Raw genomic sequence first — 21,149 nt, 5'->3', positions numbered from 1 at the left:
TGGCATTGCCTATTTTGGGATTGGAATGAAAACGACCTTTTCCAGTTCTGTGGCCACTGCTGAATTTTTCAAATTTCCTGAGATATTGCACACAATACTTTCACAGCATCATCTTTTAGAATTTGAAATAGCTCAACTAGAATTCCATCACCTCCACTAGCTTTGTTCTTAGTGATGCTTCCTAAGGTCCACTTGACTTCACATTGCAGGATGTCTGGCTCTAGGTGAGTGATCACACCATCGTGATTATCTGGGTTGTGAAGATCTTTTTTGCACAGTTCTTCTGTGTGTGTATTCATGCCACCTTTTCTTAATATCTTCTGCTTCTGTTAATTTCTTAATTTCTTAATCTCTTCTTAATTTCTTCTGCTTCTGTTAGGCCCATACCATATTTGTATTTTATTGAGCCCATCTTTGCATGAAATTTTCCCTTGTTATCTCTAATTTTCTTGAACACATTTCTCGCCTTTCCCATTCTGTTGTTTTCCCCAATTTCTTTACATTGATTGCTGAGGAAGTCTTTCTTATCTCTCCTTGTTATTCTTTGGAACTCTGCATTGAAATGGGTATATCTTTCCTTTTCTCCTTTGCTTTTCGCTTCTCTTCTTTACACAGCTATTTGTAAGACCTCCTCAGACAGCCATTTTCCTTTATTGCATTTCTTTTTCTTAGGGATGGTCTTGATGCCTGTCTACTGTACAATGTCAAGAACCTCTGTCCATAGTTCATCAGGCACTCTATCTATCAGATCTAGGCCCTTATATCTATTTCTCACTTCCACTGTATAATCACAAGGGATTTGATTTAGGTCATACCTGGATGGTGTAATTTTTTTCCTCATTTTCTTCTATTTAAGTCTGAATTTGGCAAAAAGAAGTAAATGTTAGCCTTTCATATATATTCTCTGGAAAAATGTTTCCTCAGACCCTGAGCTCATTTCATTTTTTAATTGCATTTTTTGTAATTGTTTTATTAATACATGAATTTTTAATATATTTTGGAATATCCAAACTATATATGAGAGGTTGCTATAACCTCTCATCAAATACATATATATAATATTTTCCCATTCTGTAAGAAAAATAGGAAAATATTTTCACTTTGTTGAAGGCTTCTTTTGCTCTACAGAGCTTTTTAGTTTGAAGTGGCCCCACTTGTCTGCTTTTCATTTTGTTGCTTGTGTTTAGGTGTCATATCCAAAAAATCATTTCCAGGACACATGTAAGCCAATCTTTTCTTAAATTTTCTCTCATATCATATTTTTATGCTCAATATTTTTTCACACACACTATACTAATGTGTTATTTAAAATTATGGACTCTTATCTAGATATAAATCTCAAGTTTATGCTATAGCTGTGTAAAATTAGAAAATTTACTTAACCTTTTTATACCTCACATATATTGTCCTTAAAATGAGAATATTAGATTTATCTCATAGAGCTCTATGTATTGAATCAATTTCCAAAGTAAAACCCTTAGAATAGTTCCTGGCATATAGTAAATATGAAATGAGTTAGCTTCTGTTATGTTCCTTTTATATATTTTGGAGCTTCCCTCTGCAATTATTTTTCCCTCTATCTGATGAATATCACTTTTAATTTTTCTTGGTAAAGATTTATTTTGAAAAATTCAGTTTCTCCCTCAGCTTTATTAAGGTATAATTGACATCTTTGATTTTTGTTGAGTAGCAAGGACTTTATTTAATTCGTGTCCTTCAATACAGTCTCACTGTTTAGAATTACAAATTGACCATTATTTCTTTTTCATTCAAATATAATCAACATACAATTTTATGTTAGTTTCCGGTGAACTACATAGTGATTTAACATTTACATGCATTACAAAATGAATACTTCAATGTCTTTCAACAATCTGTTCCCATACAGAGTTAGTAGTGTTATCGACAGTATTGCTTGTGCTGTATGCCTCAATCGTTTATTTATTGTACAACTGAAAGTGTGTACCTCTCAATCCCCTCTACCTATCTCACTCACCTACCCACCCCCTTGGCAACTGTTTTCTGTATCTATGAGTCAGTATCATTTTTTGTTTTGTTTTGTTTTGCTTGTTTAGATTCCATATTTAAGTGGGGTTATATGGCACTTTTTTTCTCTGACTTCTTTCACTTAACATGATACCCTCTAAATCCATCTGTGTTGCTACACATTACAAGATTTCATTTTTAACCATAGCTTATATATAGATATATCAGAGTTATATATATAAAACTATATATAGTTTTGTTTTGGGATTTTTTTTTTTTTTGAGAACATTCTTAACCGAATCCTATGCAGTTCAGTTCACATCCTGGGTGTCACCTCCTCAGAAAGACCTTCTCGAATGACAGATAGCTTCTCAGTCACACTGTCTAGATTTACCAATATCTGTGTGTGTGTGTGTGTGTGTGTGTGTGTGTGTGTGTGTGTTAAGCTACTTCAGTCGTGTCTGACTCTTTGCGACCCTGTGGACTGTAGCCTGCCAGACTCCCCTCTCCATGGGATTCTCCAGGCAAAAATACTAGAGTGGATTGCCATGCCCTCCTCCAGGGGGTCTTCCCAACCCTGGGATTGAACCTGTGTCTTTTACATCTTCTGCATTGGCAGGCAGATTTTTACCACTAGTGCCACCTGGGAAACCTTTATATATTTGTATATGTACACATACATATACATATACATATATACATACACACACATATGTGTATAAACATATGTACACATATATATGATGCCAAATTGCTTAAGTCACATCTAGTTCTTTGCAAACCCTAAGGATTGTAGCCCACCAGGCTCCTCTGTTCACAAGATTCTCCAGGTGAGAACACTGAAATGGGCTGCCATTTCCTCCTCCAGGGGATCTTCCCAAACCAAGGATGGAACTCATGTCTTTTATGTTCCTGCATTGGCAGATGGGTTCTTTACCACAAAAGCCACCTGGGAAGCCCTGCACACACACACATGTACATATATATCACATCTTGTTTATCTATTCATCTATTTATAGGCATTTAGATTGTTTTCATATCTTTACTGTTGTTAACAATGCTTCAATAATCATAGGAGGCACATATGTCTCTTCAAATTAGTGTTTTTGTTTTCTTCAGATAAACATCCAGAAGTGGAATTTCTGGATATTATAGTAGTTCTGCTTTTAATTTTTTGAGAAATTGCCATAATGTTATCAGCTTGCAGTCCCACCAACAGGGCACAAGCATTTCCTTTTTTTCCTTGTCATCACTTGCTATTTGTCGTCTTTTTAATAATAGCGTCACTGACAGATGTGAAGTAATATATCATTGTAGTTTTGATTTAAATTTTCCTGATGATTAGCAATGTTGGATATATTTTCATGTGTCTGTTGGTCACCTGTATTTGTTCTTTGGAAAAATGTCTAAATCAGAATGGATTAAAGACTCAAATGTAAAACCTGACATCGTAAAACTCCTAGAAGAAAACATAAGCAATATTATCTTTGACACTGATTTCAGCAATAGTTTTTGACCTGTCTCCTAAAGCAAGGGCAACAATGCAAAAATAAACAAATGGGACTGCATCAAACTAAAAAGCTTTTGCACAGTGAAGGAAACTCTACAAAATGAAAAAATTACCTACTGAATGGGATAAGATATTTGCAGACAGCACATCTATAAAAGTGTTAATATCCAAAATGTATGGGTCTTCCCTGGTTGCTCAGCAATCAAGAATCTGCCTGCAGTACAGGAGACACAGGTTCCACACCTGGTATGGGAAGATCCCCTGGAGAAGGAAATGACAACCCACTCCAATATTGGTGCCTGGGAAATCTTATGATCAGAGCAGCCTGACAGGTTACAGGTCTTGGGGTCACAAGAGTCAGACACCACTGAGCAACTAAAGTACCACCACCATCCAAAATATACAAATAACTCATTCAACTCAATACCATAAAAACAAACAAGCAAAACAACTCAATTTTTAAAAAATGGGCAGATGACCCAAATATACATTTTTCCAAAGAAGACATTCAGATTAACAGCTCCTTCTTACTGACACGTTATTCTAATGTTTTTTTGGATTCCATTGCTGCTGTGGTTGACTCAACTGTGAGTCTGATTTTCCTACTTCTATTATGAAGGCTTCTTTTAATCGCTGGATCTTTCTTTGTGTTGAGTGTTCAGCATTTTCACTAAGATTTGTCTAGGTCTTAATTCTTCTTGCTTTTTCCCCCTACTCTTATAAACTTTAAAATTGATAAATTTCACAGTTCTGGAAATTTTTAGCAAGTATCTGTTTCTTCCCATATTGCTTCATCATTTGGGTATATAAAATATTCTTACAATATATTTCATTCTCGTTAGCTTCTTATCTTATTTTTCCATTGATTTGCCCTTCCTGGCTACATTCTAAATAATTTTTTCATCTCTATTTCTTTTTTTTTTTCATAATGACAATGCCTGTATATTGAAATACAGATCAAATACATTTAATTGATGATTTGTGTCAGAAAAGGCAAATGTCATTTCTTTGCAAGTCAGATTCTGACCTTTATTTCTTCATTTGATTCTCATTTATTGTGATTTGTTTGGCTGTATATGTTATGAATATTGATTATTAATTTTTCACCAAGAATTTTTGTTTCCTTTCCATTCAGTCTCATGGTTTAAGACTGAATTTTTTTCCTTTATTATTCTCTAGATAGAGTATCCCTCTGGAGCTATATTTCTCATTCACCTTCACTATAATCTTGAGGGCTTCCCTGGTGGCTCAGATGGTAAAGAATCTGTCTGCAAGCAGAAGATCTGGGTTTGATTGCTGCATTGGGAAGATCCCCTGGAGAAGGGAATGACTACGCACTGCAGTACTCTTTACCTAGAGAATTCCGTGGACAAAATCCTATATATAAGGAGTTTCCTATTTGAAGACCGATATTATGTGGGCCCTAGGCTTTGAGTTTGGTCCCATTCTCCCAGAGAAGTTGTGAACATCAACCTAAAGCTCAGTGAAATTTGATGAATAGTCTCACAGTAAAAGTTAGCTTCATTTTTCAACTTGCTATTTTTAGTTAGTTTGATCTTTAATAAGTTATTCCTTTTAAACCTGTTCATTGAAGCACTTAAAATATTTTATAATCTATTTTATATTATTTTTAAAAGGTTATGGCTCAGATGGTAAAGAATTTGCCTGCAGTGTGGAAGACGTGGGTTCGATCCCTGGCTAGTAAGATTCTCCTGGAGAAGGGAAAGGCTACCCACTCTAGTATTTTTGCCTGGAGAACTCCATGGACAGAGGAGCCTGGCTGGTTGCAGTCCATGGGGTTGCAGAGTCAGACATGACTAAGCAACTAACACCTCTCTACTTCCAAAATTACTGAAGGGAAATCATTTGTTTTGATCCTGGCTTAAGACTTGTCAGAATTTTCATGGAAGCTGGTGTCAGACTCAATTACCCACAGTTCCACCTCCATCCTTTCCTTATAGCAATCACCAGGCAACAGGAATTACAAAGTATTTCTGACACCAAATTCCTAGTGTGATTGTCATTTATTTTTTTTCTGGTCCCTGTCTCTATTAAGTATGCTATGTTATATTAATTACTGTTGAGTCATATCTTTCTCTACCCTTGTGTTTTAAATAAAAATAAAACTAAAAGTTGCCTTGAAGTCTCAGAAGACTAGTGTTGACCATTCTTAAAACTTTGCTGTACACTTTTCCACAGGCAGATCAACAGATCTCTAGAATCTGTTGGGATCAAAAGAAATTCTTAGATGAGAAAAATAGACCAGAATTGTGATTAGCTAAATACTACAGAAAACCATTAAAATATAATACCACCAATATATGTAAACACTATGAGCTCAGTCTTCCATCTACAACCCCTACCACTTTGTCCAGGATACACAATGTAATTTATAGTTCTTGTGATTCACAATGTCATAATTCACTCTGATTATTTTTGAAGTGAGAATTCTGTGTATCCATCTCCTGACTTTGCTGCTTGGTCCTCAAGAGATACATGATAGCAAACATAACAAGACCAACACACATTCTTTTTATTTGTTCTTGCTAGGTCTTCTGCTGCATTTTATTTTCTATTGTTTCGTGCAGGTGCCTTGGGCTAGAAAAATTCAAGGGCATCTAGAATACAACTTCCCATAAAGGTTTTTTCTTTTCTTTTTTTTTTTTTTCATGATTCTTTTCTATGAGTCCCTGGCCTTACTCAACTGTTAAAAGTTATCTTCCAGCAAAAGTGCCACTAGCTTCAGCCTTAGCAACAATCATTGTTGAGGTTGAGAATAAGTTGCACAGAAAAAAAAGATAGTTGATCATCTTACTCTTTTCACTAAAATTTACACTCAGTGTGTTAAATGCTAATTGGAACAGAACCTTACTCAATTTCTGTTGTTCTAACTTGCTAAGTAGCGAAAAACCTTTACTGTCCCTTCAAATGAAAATAATTTGTAGCTATTTAGAAGCTGATGGTTAAGTAAACACACCTCTAGTTTACTCACTGCCACTATGTAAGTTGTATACTTAGAAAGGTTCATTTTGTGTTATCTATTTGTAGAGGTTGTAGATGTTGATCTAATCAGATAATTCAAAGAAACATTATGCAAATCAGTGACATATGAGTGGACCAAAAGTGAGAGCATTAAACAAAAAAGGATGAAACACAAAACAAAACAAAAGCTAATAGTCTTGGACAAACAATAAAATGAGTGACCTAGGACATACTATAAAATAGGTGTGTGTGAGATAACTGTATAAAAGGAAACCTCAAGGATGCTGTCATCAGACAACTTCACATATCCTATACTACTCTAAAGAAATGTAAAAATTATATATGATGCATTACATAGAAGACTTCTGTTGAAAAGGACTTATATAATGTTCAGATCAAATAAATAATTTTTTCATCAGAATATTGAAAAACAGAAAAAAATCTCATTCCTATATAATATGATAGGCCAAAGGATATAGGGCTCAATAGTATTACTGTAATGACAAAATTAAATGTGTGTGGGTAAGATTTTAAATGATATTTTTACTAACTTAATACCATCCCAATTGTGTCAGATAAGAGGGTTTCTTCAGACTTTTGTAGAAATAGCTGGGGAATTCTGTAAAAGATGATGTAGCAGCTTGAAAGCAGTTCTGACTTTTACTACTTGTATGATCTTGGGCAAGTTATCTTAATCAATAACTATTGTCAAGTTAATTAATAGAGGCTGTGTAAGTAAAGACCATGATATGATGCCTCAAACATAAGGTTTCATACATGGTAGCTGTTGTTAGTATTATGGAAATTTAGGGTATAATAATTTTTCTACTCATATAAGCTTGTGCCAAATTATTTACTCAGTAGAGGTTCCAGTTTATTTAATGATGATTATTCAAAACAGTAACAGTATCTACTAAAACCAACCAGATTCTCTTCTAGATGCTGGGTTTACAAAGATGAATGAGAAAAAAAAAAAAAGTCTTGCTTTCATTGATATCACATTCCGGTAGGAGAAAAAGATAATTTAAAAGTAAATAAATAAATATAATAATTTTAAGCATTAATGATTGGTAAGAAGAAAAATAAAGTAAGGGCAGTGTAAAGAAAGCCAGTGACAGGGCTGACAGGAAGCAAGGGGTGGCTATTTTAAGGGGATCAAGAAAGACCTGAGAGCCAGAGTCTTCACTGACTTAAAGCTGTTCAGTCTGGAAAGAACTGATGGTGGAGGTGTCCAGGGAAAGGAAACTGTGTGGACAAGGCATAAATAAAGTTCAGCAAGAAAGTCAGCCTGGTAGGAATCTAGGATGCCCAAAGGTGAAATCAGCAAGTTAGGCAGAGGCCAAATTGGATTTGACCTTGAATGCTATATGAGGAATTTTGAATTTTATGTTAAGAATAAACCACTGAAACAGGGGAATTATGTAGCTTGATTTATGTTTGAAAATATGATTCTGACTGCTGTGTGAATAACCAGTCAGAGGTCAAACTGAACGAAACCTTTGCTGTAAAGGAGAGAGATTGGTAGACATTGATAGAAATCTCTCTCAATATCTTCCTCTCTTTACGCACACACACATACACAGGCCGTTAACTAGGTAATTTCCTATATGTGTCTGTAAGAAGAAAAGCTAGCTTGCCTTCACGTGGCAGCATACTGTCACTTGATTTATTTTTATATAACGTATGTTTAGCAATCCTATTTCAGACTCCAATGAAACCGTGATGTTTTTAAATACTTGCCTATGCGTTCAACTGCACAATGCATATGTGATGACCTAATACTAGTACAATGATCTACTTATTTTTACTTCACCTGCAAATATTTGGATTAGATTAGGAAAAAAATGCAAAGGAACATGTCGTTTCATACATTTTATTTGAATATCACAAGTGAAAATATGTATGTGTAATAAACATTGAAATAACCTATTTTAAAAAGTGTGTTTAAAAGAAAATATCCAAATAGTCATATGTACCTTATTATTTATGACTCTTCAATCTTGATAAAAAACAATTTAATGTGCAACTGTCAGTTTCCATTAAGGTATTTCTAAAATATATATCCTAATATGCTTTCAGTTTAGTTCAGTTCAGTTGCTCAGTTGTGTCTGACTGTTTGCAACCCTGTGAATCGCAGCACGCCAGGCCTCCCTGTCCATCACCAACTCCCGGAGTTCACTCAGACTCACATCCATCGAGTCGGTGATGCCATCCAGCCATCTCATCCTCTGTCGTCCCCTTCTCCTCCTGTCCCCAATCCCTCCCAGCATCAGAGTCTTTTCCAGTGAGTCAACTCTTCGCATGAGGTGGCCAAAGTACTGGAGTTTCAGCTTTAGCATCATTCCTTCCAAAGAAATCCCAGGGCTGATCTCCTTCAGAATGGACTGGTCGGATCTCCTTGCAGTCCAAGCGACTCTCAAGAGTTTTCTCCAACACCACAGTTCAAAAGCATCAATTCTTCAGCACTCAGCTTTCTTCACAGTCCAACTCTCACATCCATACACTACCACTGGAAAAACCATAGCCTTGACTAGATGGACCGTTGTTGGCAAAGTAATGTCTCTACTTTTCAATATGGTATCTAGGTTGTTCATAACTTTTCTTCCAAGGAGTAAGTGTCTTTTAATTTCATGGCTCTAGTCACCATCTGCAGCGATTTTGGAGCCCCCAAAAATAAAGTCTGACACTGTTTCTACTGTTCCTGCATCTATTTCCCATATAGTTTAGTAACATTTATTAACTGATTATAATTTAACTTGTCATGTAGTAGGCCCTTAATGTATGTCTGATTATTTACATTATTTTATTACCTTGATACAAGTATTTTATTAAATACATGGAATAAATGTGTTTTCCAGAGAAGCATATACAAACTTATTTCAGATTATTTCATTTACTTTTTATTTTACTTGAGAAACAGAGTGAGAAGAAAGCAAGCAAGCAAAAAGAGACTGTCAGTTAGGCATCTTAAAAAAGAACAGCTTTTGAAGAACTATTATTTTTTGTGTTTAAGCCCCAAAGACCAAGCATTGAGGTTTGAAAATGAATACACACACACAACCACACACACAAACACAGGATATTTTTCTCTGAAGAAATTTTAACATAAAATGTATTATTTTAGTTATAAAATTCACCATTCTTATTTGAGAACTTAAAAATGTGCCTGGAATATAAGGATTTTTCTATAATGCCATGTGGAAAATGAAAACCGAACCTAAATGTCATCTATCAGAACTGCCTTCCATGAACCCTTACAACAATAACCTCTATCCTCTGCCCTTTCACTGTCCCTTCACACTGTTGATTTTCTCACAGTGTGAATCACTGTCTGATACTGATTTATTCATCTGTGTGCTTATTTCTGACCCACGCAAAAGTAAGACATGTGTCTAAGCTCAATATCTTCTTGAATTTTTGTTGTACACTTCTGCGCTATTCCCAGCTCCTGCTGTCCTTAGCAATGTATTTCTCTTTTGATGGCTCTGCATCTATGCTCCACTTGCATTGCCCTGCTTATTTGCCTCATGTTGTTGTTCAGTTGCTAAGTCATGTTCAATTCTTTGCAACTCCAATGACTGTAGCCCACAAGGCTTCTCTGTCCATGGGATTCTCCAGGCAAGAATACTGGAGTGGGTTGTGATTTCCTTCTCCAGGGAATCTTCCTGACCCAGGGATCAAACCTGCATCTCCTGCATTAGCCAGTAGGTTCTTTACCACTGAGACACCAGAGAAGCCCTTATTTGCCTCATAGCCCGTGGTTCTGTGTATGTGTAAGGGGTGGTGTGTGGCCATGTATGTATGGATGTGTGTTTTCTCTTTGACATTTGCAGTGTACAGCATATAAATTCTCTGAAAATATTTGCATTTTGATGAGGAATAAGACATCAGAGTGAAAGTCGCTCAGTCGTTTCTGACTCTTTGTGACCCCATGGACGATACAGTCCACGGAATTCTCCAGGCCAGAATACAGGAGTGGGTAGCCTTTACCTTCTCCAGAAGATCTTCCCAACCCAGGGATCGAACCCAGGTCTTCTGAATTGCAGGCAGATTCTTTGCCAGCTCAGCCACAATGGAAGGCCTAAGACATCAGAAGAGATTGTAAATAGAGAAGGAAATACCCGCTTTCAAGATGTGGACTGAGCTCATCAAAATAAGCAAAACTGTATTAATATCTCAGAACTCTCACAATTTGATAAAGACCTATTTTGTCATGGATTAATAATTCACTAATTTAAATATGCAGTTTTCATAACCCATAATTGTTATTCCAACAACTTTAAATCTCTATTATGTGTGAAGTGCTGACTTTCTTCTTTCCTTTCTGGTAAAAAGCAGTGTATAAATAATGAAAATATTTTAAACTGTAAAAATTAATGATAAGGCCATTTTGTGCTTCAAACTGTATTTATTTCTGATGTTTACTTGGAAAGAAAATGATGAAAAGTATCTTTTTGAAGAAGGTGTTTATGAAGCAAGTCTTATAACTCATTAGCTTTTTTATCCATTAGTGATCCCTCACCTTGTGATTAAAGTAGATTTTGAAGGCTTATATTTTAAAATATAAATGAAATCAAACCAACATTTGAGTAGAAGACTCACTAATGAGATTTCCCTCTTTCGGTCTGTCTATATTGAATTGACCTAACTAGGGGAAAAATGCTTTTCTATATTTTTAAGATGTTTCCTGAATGAAAGAGATGACCTGCAATTCTAAGTCTATTGGGAAGAACCAGTTGCAAAGAAGCAGTTGTTATTTAAAATCAACACACTGCACAAGTATTTCTCAATTTAGTTGCTTTTGGCCAAGGACACTAATAACTGACACCTGAAAACTCAGACATTGCTTGTCTATTATAAGAGTCTCTAGTGCACATTTTCAAGTTTTTGAGTATTAAGTTCTATGCTGGAATTTTGTAGTTTCATGTTTGTTGTGTGTTTAACGACAGATAAAGGAAATATTAATGTGCTCTACTAGTTATTGTTATAAAAATGGCATTAGACAGAAAGCGTTAAATATTCATGAAAATCCCTATTTCCCTTATATTCTGGCTAGCAAAGGATGCTGAGAAAATAACTCACAAAAAGAGGGAACTATAGTACAGTACAGATAATCACAGGAGTTATAAACAAAGGCAGTTGACATTAATAATTAAAAGAAAAAAATTTCCTGTGGAGGTTTTGATGAGCTACAGACACAATATGTAAAATCACTTGCTTAACTGATCATTAGTTATGTTCTAGAGGAGAGGAGTATATATTAATGTAACTGGTTCTTCTGCCCTATTTTTCTACTCCAGTAATTTGTCTAACATAATAAATATAGCTATTATACATTTCCTGTGAGAAAAAATCATCCCCATTAGAACCTGATGTTTTTATTATCTGTGAGGGAGTATTCAATATAAATAAAGGTGATAGGGAAGGTTTATCACTTTTCCAAAGTTTTTGTGTTGTGCATTCATTTTAATGGAAATTTTATTATTGTTGTCAGTACACAAGTATATATTAATCTGACCTTGGCAATGAAAGTTATTTATCACTTATTACAAATATTTTGGTTTCTATTTGTTTGTCTTTGTACGTCTATTTTCTTTTCTCAATTTTTGAAAAGTATTATCTGTCTCAACAGGACATTTTTTAATGAAGAAACATCAGAGCTGCTAAATACACTGGGACACAGGCAATCCTAGTCACCAAGGATGGCTTCCTCTTGGAAACTTATTCTGTTTCTGTCAGTCACTGGGTGTCTTTCAGGTAAAAAAGCCTGCCTTATGTATCAAATAAAAATATAAAGGTATTCATTAAATACAGCCTCGGGTGTTCATTTAAACTTATATCATGATTCACCCTTTACAACGAAAGAAGATAAAGCAACTCTTAAACTTCTGTTAGCACTGCACATATAATAAGGTATGTAGAAAAATGTCATATAGTTAAATGAGTATCCATCCCATCTTATTGACTTTAATTTACAATCTAAACCATCATTATAAAACATGGGTAGAGACAATTGTGAAAACACAAGAAATAAGTGAACGGTTTCAGACATTAAAAGTGTAAATGAACACCCTGGTCCATCATGATTATAGTTATTTACAAAAGATATGGAATCTTTAAATACTATATCCTATGAGGTTCTTTCTGTGCAGTATTATCTTCTTTTCTGATGATCTGGTCTCCCTTTCCTCTTGTCAATACCATTCTCCTCTTGAACTGATAAAGTAACTGAGAGAAATGGGGGTGGATTTAGAAGATGAAATAAAACATACTCAGCTAAAGATTGAATTTCGAATAAACAGCAAATAATTACTTTAGTTCTAGTATGTCCCATGCAATATGTTATTTTATCAAAATTGTAATTTTAACTGGTATCCAATGTTTTTATTAATAATAAAATGATGATGCCAGATGGAGGAAGAGTGATAGATTGTAATATAACTCCAAAGTTTTATTTTCATGCACTGACCCAACTTATCCCCCAACAATAAACTGTGACTTCAAAGTAGGTATTTTATCTTAGTCAAGGAAAGACAAAATCTGTCAGTCTGAGGTTGTGTCCCTGATGGCCAGATGGCTAGATTTGCAGCTCATAATGGAATCTAGGTGCTATTCTTTCCAGTGAAATGAGGCTGAGCTTGGAGGTAGGTTGCTATTCAAATATTATAGAGAAGACAAAAATGTCAAAAACAAAGGCCATTTCTAATTTTTACATAAGATTTGATCTTTAATCATCTGCATTTACTATGAAGCATTTATATATATATATATGTTATTTTTAAAACATGAATTTATCTGCTGTTTGAATAAAACTGATTAGATACTTGAAAGGATACCTTATCAAAGATAATTATTTTCAAAACCTTTCTTTCACCTTCACCTTCTTATTTAAACAAATTATTCTAGAAGTACAGCCCTTATTAATGCTTGTTACTTGGCAATGTTTATGTTCAGTATTTATTATTCTTTTATTATTATTCTTTTTCCCCCCCCGGTTATCTGTTTGAGTATCATATTACAAGACATATTTTGCATGGTAACTTGGTTATTATTACAGATAATGTAGGTTATCAAGGTCATAAGCAAATTTTATGTTGATCATGTTATTTGAACCAACAAAAATGATGTAAAAAATAAGACCCAGATTGCATTTTCTCTTTGTTCTATTTATTTGTTTTTTAATACATGGAGTATCTTTTCTGTGTTTAAGTAGGAAATATAAAACTCTTACATAACCTTAGGTTTAAAAACTGGCTATTGGAGCAATGAAAATTTGACAGCTTTCATAGGGATATACAACTTCATATTAAAAATACACTCATAATTGAAACAATAATAAGATACCATTATGCATATCAGAATGGCTAAGATCCAGAAAAAAACAGTGCCAGTTGCTCTTGAGGATGAAGAAAACATGAACTTTGTTAATTACTGGTAGGGAGGCAAAATGGGACAGCCACTTTGGGAGACAGTATGGCAGTGTTTACAAACCTAAATAGTTTTACCTCTAATGAAGCAACTGAACTACCAGAGATTTACCTAACTGATTTTAAAATTGATGGCACACAAAATACCCACACACAAAAAGTTTACAGAAACTTTAATAATCATCATCAAAAACTGGAAATAACCAAGATGCCCTTCAATAAGTTAATGAAGTATAGAAATTGTATATAATGCTATTTACTCAGTAATAAAAATAAATGAATTGTCAACTCATGCAAACACATGAATGAATATTATATGCATATTGCTAAGTGAAAGAAACCAGTCTGAATAGGTTACACACTGTATGTTTCTTTTTTATATATGATCTTTTGAAAGGGAAAGACTAGAGAGAGTGCATAGATCAGCGATTTCCAGGGCTTGGGGTCAGAGGATCACTAAATAAGTAAAGGAAGCACAGGCATTTTCAGCTTGGGAAGACTATTTTGTGTGATACCGTAATGGTGGGAAAGTAACACACATTTATCAAAACCAATAGTACTTATAACACAAAGGAAACCTTAATGTGCATAATTTTAAAAATATCTCATTGTAGTTTTGATTTGCATTTCTCCAATAATGAGCAATGTTGAGCATTTTTCACGTGTTTGTTAGCCATCTGTATGTCTTCTTCAGAGAAATGTCTGTTTAGGTCTTTTTCCCACTTTTTGATTGTGTTGCTTATTGTTCTGGTATTGAGTTGTGTGAGCTGCTTGTTTTATTTTGGCAATTAAACCTTTGTCAGTTGTTTCATTTGCTATCATTTTCTCCCATCCTGAGGGTTGTCTTTTCACCTTGCTTATAGTTTCCTTTGCTGTGCAAAAGCTTTTAAGTTTAATCAAGTCCCACTTCTTTACTTTTGTTTTTATTTCCATTACTCTAGGAAGTGGGTTATAGAGGATCTTGCTTTGATTTATGTTATACACACTGGAATATCACTCAGCCATAAAAAGGTATGCATTTGAGTCAGTTCCAATGAGGTGGGTGAACCTAGAACCTATTATACAGAGTGAAGTGAGTCAGAAAGAGAAAGACAATATTGTATTCTAACACATATATATGGAATCTAGAAAAACGGTACTGCAGAATTTATTTATAGGGCAACAGTGGAGAAACAGACATAGACTAATGGACATGGAGAGAGGGGAGGAGAGGGTGAGATGCATGGAGAGAGTAACATGGAAACTTACATTACCATATGTAAAATAGATAGCCAATGGGAATTTGCTGTATGGCTCAGGAAACTCAAACAGGGGCTCTGTATCAACTTAGAGGGGTGGGATGGGGAGAGAAATGGGAGGGAGGTTCAAAAGGAAGGGGATATATGTATACCTATGGCAGATTCATGTTGAGGTTGATAGAAAATAACAAAACTCTATAAATCAACTATCCTTCAATAAAAAATAAATTAATTTAATAATAATAATAATTTAGGAGGTTAGAGGATCTCAGGATGAAATGCAGAGTATAACAAAAATTCTATTACAAATGCATTCCAAATGTATGAAGCAACCTCTGCTTAGGAGAGTAGGGGGGAAAATGAGACTGATCCACATAACTTTCAAACGAACTGTTTTTGAGACTGTACTCTAGTTAAGAATGCTATTTCTCTGTGTTAGCAACTCTAAAAGCTCATGCATGGAGTTGAACAATTAAGTCAATGGATGATGGATGGTGGGAGCCAATTGTCTCATTGTTGATGTGAGAGGTCACCAATGAGCAAAAGAAGAAGGCTGGAATGATCCAAGTGATAATGGTTTAGAGTTGGGAGACTTCAGTATGAACTCATGCTTAGCTTAATGTAGATACAAATGGCTACATATCACAAGTATTTATAACCATGTATATATATATAGCTATGTATTTATAGCCATATATATATCTAATAACTGTCATATTGATATAAATAAGTGATTGAATAATTAAAAGAATAGACAAGATTCCCATGTAGGTAAATTTCAATAATTTATGTAGATACTATGTTCTCAAGGAGCTGGAATGTAACTCGCCCTTCTTTAACTGTGGACTGCACATAGTGAGTTGTTTCCAAAATGTACAGAATGGAAAAGAGGAATTAAAAAAGTAGCTTTACAGTGGAGGAAACTGATAAGAACTATATCAACCCAGTAATGAGTAAGGCCAGTATCAGAAGAAATAGCATTTATACTGGATATAATGTAATGAGGATGGCACCTCCTTTCTGTGGTTTTCCTTCTTAAAGCATGTGACTCTAGTCTGACTATGAAAAAAATATCATAAAAATCCCATTTTTTTCATTCTATGAAACACTTGGACCATGCTCGTCAACATTTTCAAAATCATAAAAAAACTAGGGATATTGGAGAAACTGTCACAGAAAGGAAGGCTAAGGAAGCATAATAAATTAGTGAGCCTGGATAGGATTCTGCAAAAGAAAAAAAATATGTAAAAACCAAGGAAATCTGAATAAAGATGTACTTCAGTTAAAAGTAAGATATCAATACCAGTCTATTATTTGTAACAAATGTACAATATTAATATAAGGTATTAATAAACAGGAAAACTGGTTATGAATTTAAGAAAAAAATGGACTAAGAATTGCATTCTAAATGTTTGATCTAGACAAAATATTGATATGACTAGAACCCAAAATAAGACAGTAGTGAAGGGCATCAACAGGAAATGAGAGATTCAAAATTTTTTGGCAATAAAATATATAGAAGTTGGTAAATGATTAATTTTTTGTATTAAAAGAAATAGTTTAGGTTCTTTGCTTATGGAGTAGATGATCTTGCCATTTGCTTGGGTACTAATTAAAAAGGGAGTGCAGTTTAGCGAGGAAATACTGAACTAAGTAATGCACGTGTTGAGCTTCAAGTATCTGTGACATACTCAGATGGAGATTTTTAAGAAAGACGACTGAGCTAAAAGTTAAGTGTGGATGAAACTGAAGCTCTGGGAAGGAAAATAATCACCCAAGGGTTGTGAAGATAACGAGGAGTCCTAAGGCAAGGAAAAACTTCTGAGAAGCATGCACTAAAGAGGCAAGAGAAGGAGTAGGTTGAAATGGATAGAGGGTGAGTTGGAGGAAACTCTAAAGTGTGATGGCTTCCCCGTGGCTAAGCAGTCAAGAATCCTGCTGCAATGCAGAAGACCACAGGTTCCATCGTTGCGTGGAGAAAATCTGCTGGAGGAGGTCAGGGAAACCCACTCCAATAGTCCTGCCTGGAGAATCCCATGGACAGAGGAGCCTGGCGGGCTACAGTCCACAGGGATGCAGAGAGTCGGACACGACTGAAGCGACTGAACACATATGCACGCTGCTGCTGCTGCTGCTGCTGCTGCTGCTGCTAAGTCGCCTCAGTCGTGTCCAACTTTGTGCGACCCCATGGACGGCAGCCCACCAGGCTCCACCATCCCTGGGATTCTCCAGGCAAGAACACTGGAGTGGGTTGCCATTTCCTTCTCCAATGGATGAAAATGAAAAGTGAAAGTGAGGTCGCTCAGTCGTGTCCGACTCTTTGTGACACCATGGACTGTAGCCTACCAGGCTTTTCCATCCTTGGGATTTTCCAGGCAAGAGTAGTGGAGTGGGATGCCATCACCTTCTCCGCATATGCATGCTAGGAAAGTGATAATGGACCAGATTCAGAGACAGAGTGGTCAGCAGTGGCAATGCTGTAGGAAGGTTACATCAGATTGCATTAAAACCATTTCCTTTTAATGCTAATGAAAGTTATCTTTAACAAAGTAGTGGGATAATCTCTTATAATAACAAGATATGAAATGATTTGTACAGGAGGAAAATTAGATAATTACTATTAATTTTGTTTTCTGAGAGGCTGAACTGAGGAAGAATAAGAGGAAAAAAATGACAGATAACTTGGAAAAGAGAAGTTCAGGAAGGAGTGAATTACATCTGTACATTTGTGGGTGTGTGTTTTAAGACTAGAGAACTGCTGGTTACAGAAATTCAATCCACATAGTATATTACATACGCATTTATTGTAGAGTGCACTAATTAGCTTTGAAAGTGAAAATGTTAGTCGCTCAGTCATGTCCGACTCTTTCCAACCCTATGGACTGGAGCCTGCCACGCTCCTCTGTCCGTGGAATTCTCCAGACAAGAATACTGGAGTAGGTTGTCATGCCCTTCTCCAGGTTTAACTCCATAAGAAACCACCCTTAAATTTATGAACTTAATGACAACAACAACACAAAAACTCCAGAAATATTCTTTTTCACAGTTCTGAAAGTCAGCTTGATGTTTCTTCTGGTTTGGGCAGGTTCAGCTGATTTCTCTAGTCTCCAAGAGGGTCACAAGAATAGGATTGGATGGTGTCATTTGTGGTCTCAGCCATGTTGCCGATGATTGGCTCCTAGAAAGGCAGTGTGAATGACCTGCTCACGCATCTGATCATTCCGTGGTGTAGACTATAGGACACCATCTAATTTGCAAGCATATTTCAAACCACTGTGTCATGTTTACTAATGCCTCATTGACTGAATTAAATCGCGTGGGCCAAGACCAGATTCATGGGGTAGAAAAGTAGACTTGATCTCTTGAAGACAGTAGCTGTAAAAGCATATTGTGAACAATATTCAATACCGTATCACTAACTATAGGCACTATGCTGGATAGTAGATCTCTAAATATGCATGTTGTATAATTGAAACTTTGTACCCTTTGCCCAGTACTTCCTGTTTCCCCCACTCTCTCCAGCTCTTGCTTACTACCATTCTACTCTGATTGTATAACTTTGACTATTTTAGATTACTCATGTAAGTGGTATGCTTTAAGAATTTGCTAAGAGGATAGATCTTAAGTACTCTTACCACACACACAAAAAAATAACAGTAATACCAACATTAAAAACAATAATAATACAATATAAAGACGGCAGGAGAAAACTTTTGGAGGTGATAGATATGTTTATGGCATAGATGGTGGTGATTTCATGGGTATTTACTTATTGCATACTCATCAATTTGTATGCCCTAAATATTTACAGCTTATATGCCAAAGCCTTTCACTGTGTGGATCACAATAAACTGTGGAAAATTCTGAAAGAGATGGGAATACCAGACCACCTGAACTGCCTCTTGAGAAACCTATATGCAGGTCAGGAAGCAACAGTTAGATCTGGACATGGAACAACAGACTGGTTCCAAATAGGAAAAGGAGTACATCAAGGCTGTATAGTGTCACCCTGCTTATTTAACTTATATGCAGAGTACATCACGAGAAATGCTGGGCTGGAAGTGCACAAGCTGGAATCAAGATTACTGGGAGAAATATCAATAACCTCAGATATGCATATGACACCACCCTTATGGCAGAAAGTGAAGAGGAACTAAAAAGCCTCTTGATGAAAGTGAAAGAGGAGAGTGAAAAAGTTGGCTTAAAGCTCAACATTTAGAAAACTAAGATCATGGCATCCGGTCCCATCACTTCATGGGAAATAGATGGGGAAACAGTGGAAACAGTGTCAGACTTTATTTTGGGGGGGCTCCAAAATCACTGCAGATGGTGACTGCATTCATGAAATTAAAAGACACTTACTCCTTGGAAGTGTATTATTTTGCCAACAAAGGTCCGTCTAGTCAAGGCTGTGGTTTTTCTAGTGATAATATATGGATGTGAGTTTGACAGTGAGGAAACCTGAGCGCCGAAGAATTGATGCTTTTGAACTGTGGTGCTGGAGATGACTCTTGCGAGTCTCTTGGACTACAAGGAGATCCAACCAGTCCATCCTAATGAAGACCAGTTCTGGGTGTTCATTGGAAGGACTGATGCTGAGGCTGAAACTCCAATACTTTGGCCACCTCATGTGAAGAGTTGACTCATTGGAAAAGACCCTGATGCTGGGAGCGATTAGGGGCAGGAGAAGGGGACAACAGAGGATGAAATAGTTGGATGACATCACAGACTCAATGGACATGAGTTTGGGTGAATTCCGGAGTTGGTGATGGACAGGGAGGCTTGGCATGCTGCGATTCGTGGGAACACAAAGAGTCAGACACGACTGAGTGACTGAACTGAACTGAACTGAACTGAACTGAACTGATATATCAGTCATACCTCTGTAAAGTGGTTTTAAGTGTGCATAAGACAGTAAAAATAACCATACCTAGCCTTCATTTCTACCTCATATTTATTGATATCTGTGAATGTTTTAATGTGTGAATGTTTTAATCTGTGAATGTTTAATAATAATAATCTTGTATTAGTCAACAGTAAATAAAAAGGAATTTCTTTGTATCTTTATTTCTGAAACAGTCACAGTGCAAGCACTGTGATCTAATAACCTCATTAGCTGAGCTTAAAAAAGCTTTAAAGATCAAACTGTGTTTATCAATATGAAATTAATTAAGTACAGTAAAATTTAAGCTTTTCAGCATAGAGTGTGTGAAATCATTCGAGGGAGGAATCCTAATTACTAAATCCTAGTTATGAATATACGTGTGACAAGAAACATCAACATTTCAACCTCACTGTGCCAAAATCCATGTCGTTGTATTCTCTAAAAGTGCTTCTTCAAAGATATACCATCTTCCAAATATGTGTAGAGATAGGATTGGAGGAGACAGTAAGGTTTCGGATTTACAAGCAACTTGACTGACATCCCAGAGTTCTTTGTAAATTGCTTTTCATTCAATTCTCCATGTTGAAAGAAATAAACAATAGCAACAAAAGCTAAAGGGCTTAATTTTTCTGCTCTGTTATGTGGAATAGTCTATGCAATGGATTTCATAATCACTACATTCCTTTTGAAATGTGACTAGTAATTATTTTAATTTCATTTTAAATGTTTAACAGTTGGGGAAATCTATTACAATGATATTTATTGCAAATAGATTTCTTTATGTGAATTGTAATGGAATGGTCTGATAGGACCCTGAGATTAGGGGAGATTGTCCATGTAAAACATGTCATATACAAATATTTATTTTTAATATGTATCATTAGAATAATTCTAATTGAAAGCAGCTATTCTTAGACTTATTAACACATATTATTTTGTTTGAAGATTTTTGAAAAATGTTTTGTACTCTCCAATACTAGCATATATTTGTTAACATCACAAGTCTATTTATATATTTCTGTGAAAGTTATAGACTTAATATATAATTTGATTTATCAAAGCTAAACATATCTTTGTATCTTCTAAATTTAAAATTGTATTCATCTTACTGCATTTATAAA

At 35.4% G+C, this 21,149-nt stretch overlaps 1 protein-coding gene across 1 annotated transcript in view; it reads left to right on the top strand.

The window, feature by feature from the left end:
• CNTN5 (contactin 5) overlaps positions 1–21,149 on the top strand; it is a 1,662,845-nt gene that overhangs the window by 702,378 nt on the left and 939,318 nt on the right. Inside the window, exon 3 of the mRNA XM_027979105.3 lies at positions 12,111–12,235. Coding sequence (XP_027834906.2) covers positions 12,181–12,235 — 55 coding nt within the window. The 5' untranslated portion in view covers positions 12,111–12,180. The remainder of the gene's footprint in view (positions 1–12,110; positions 12,236–21,149) is intronic.

This window comes from Ovis aries, chromosome 15 (assembly GCF_016772045.2).
Source record: "Ovis aries strain OAR_USU_Benz2616 breed Rambouillet chromosome 15, ARS-UI_Ramb_v3.0, whole genome shotgun sequence".
NCBI classification, from domain to species: domain Eukaryota; kingdom Metazoa; phylum Chordata; class Mammalia; order Artiodactyla; family Bovidae; genus Ovis; species Ovis aries.
Note: the sequence above shows the minus strand (reverse complement) of the source record. Positions and strands in the feature narration are given on the sequence as shown.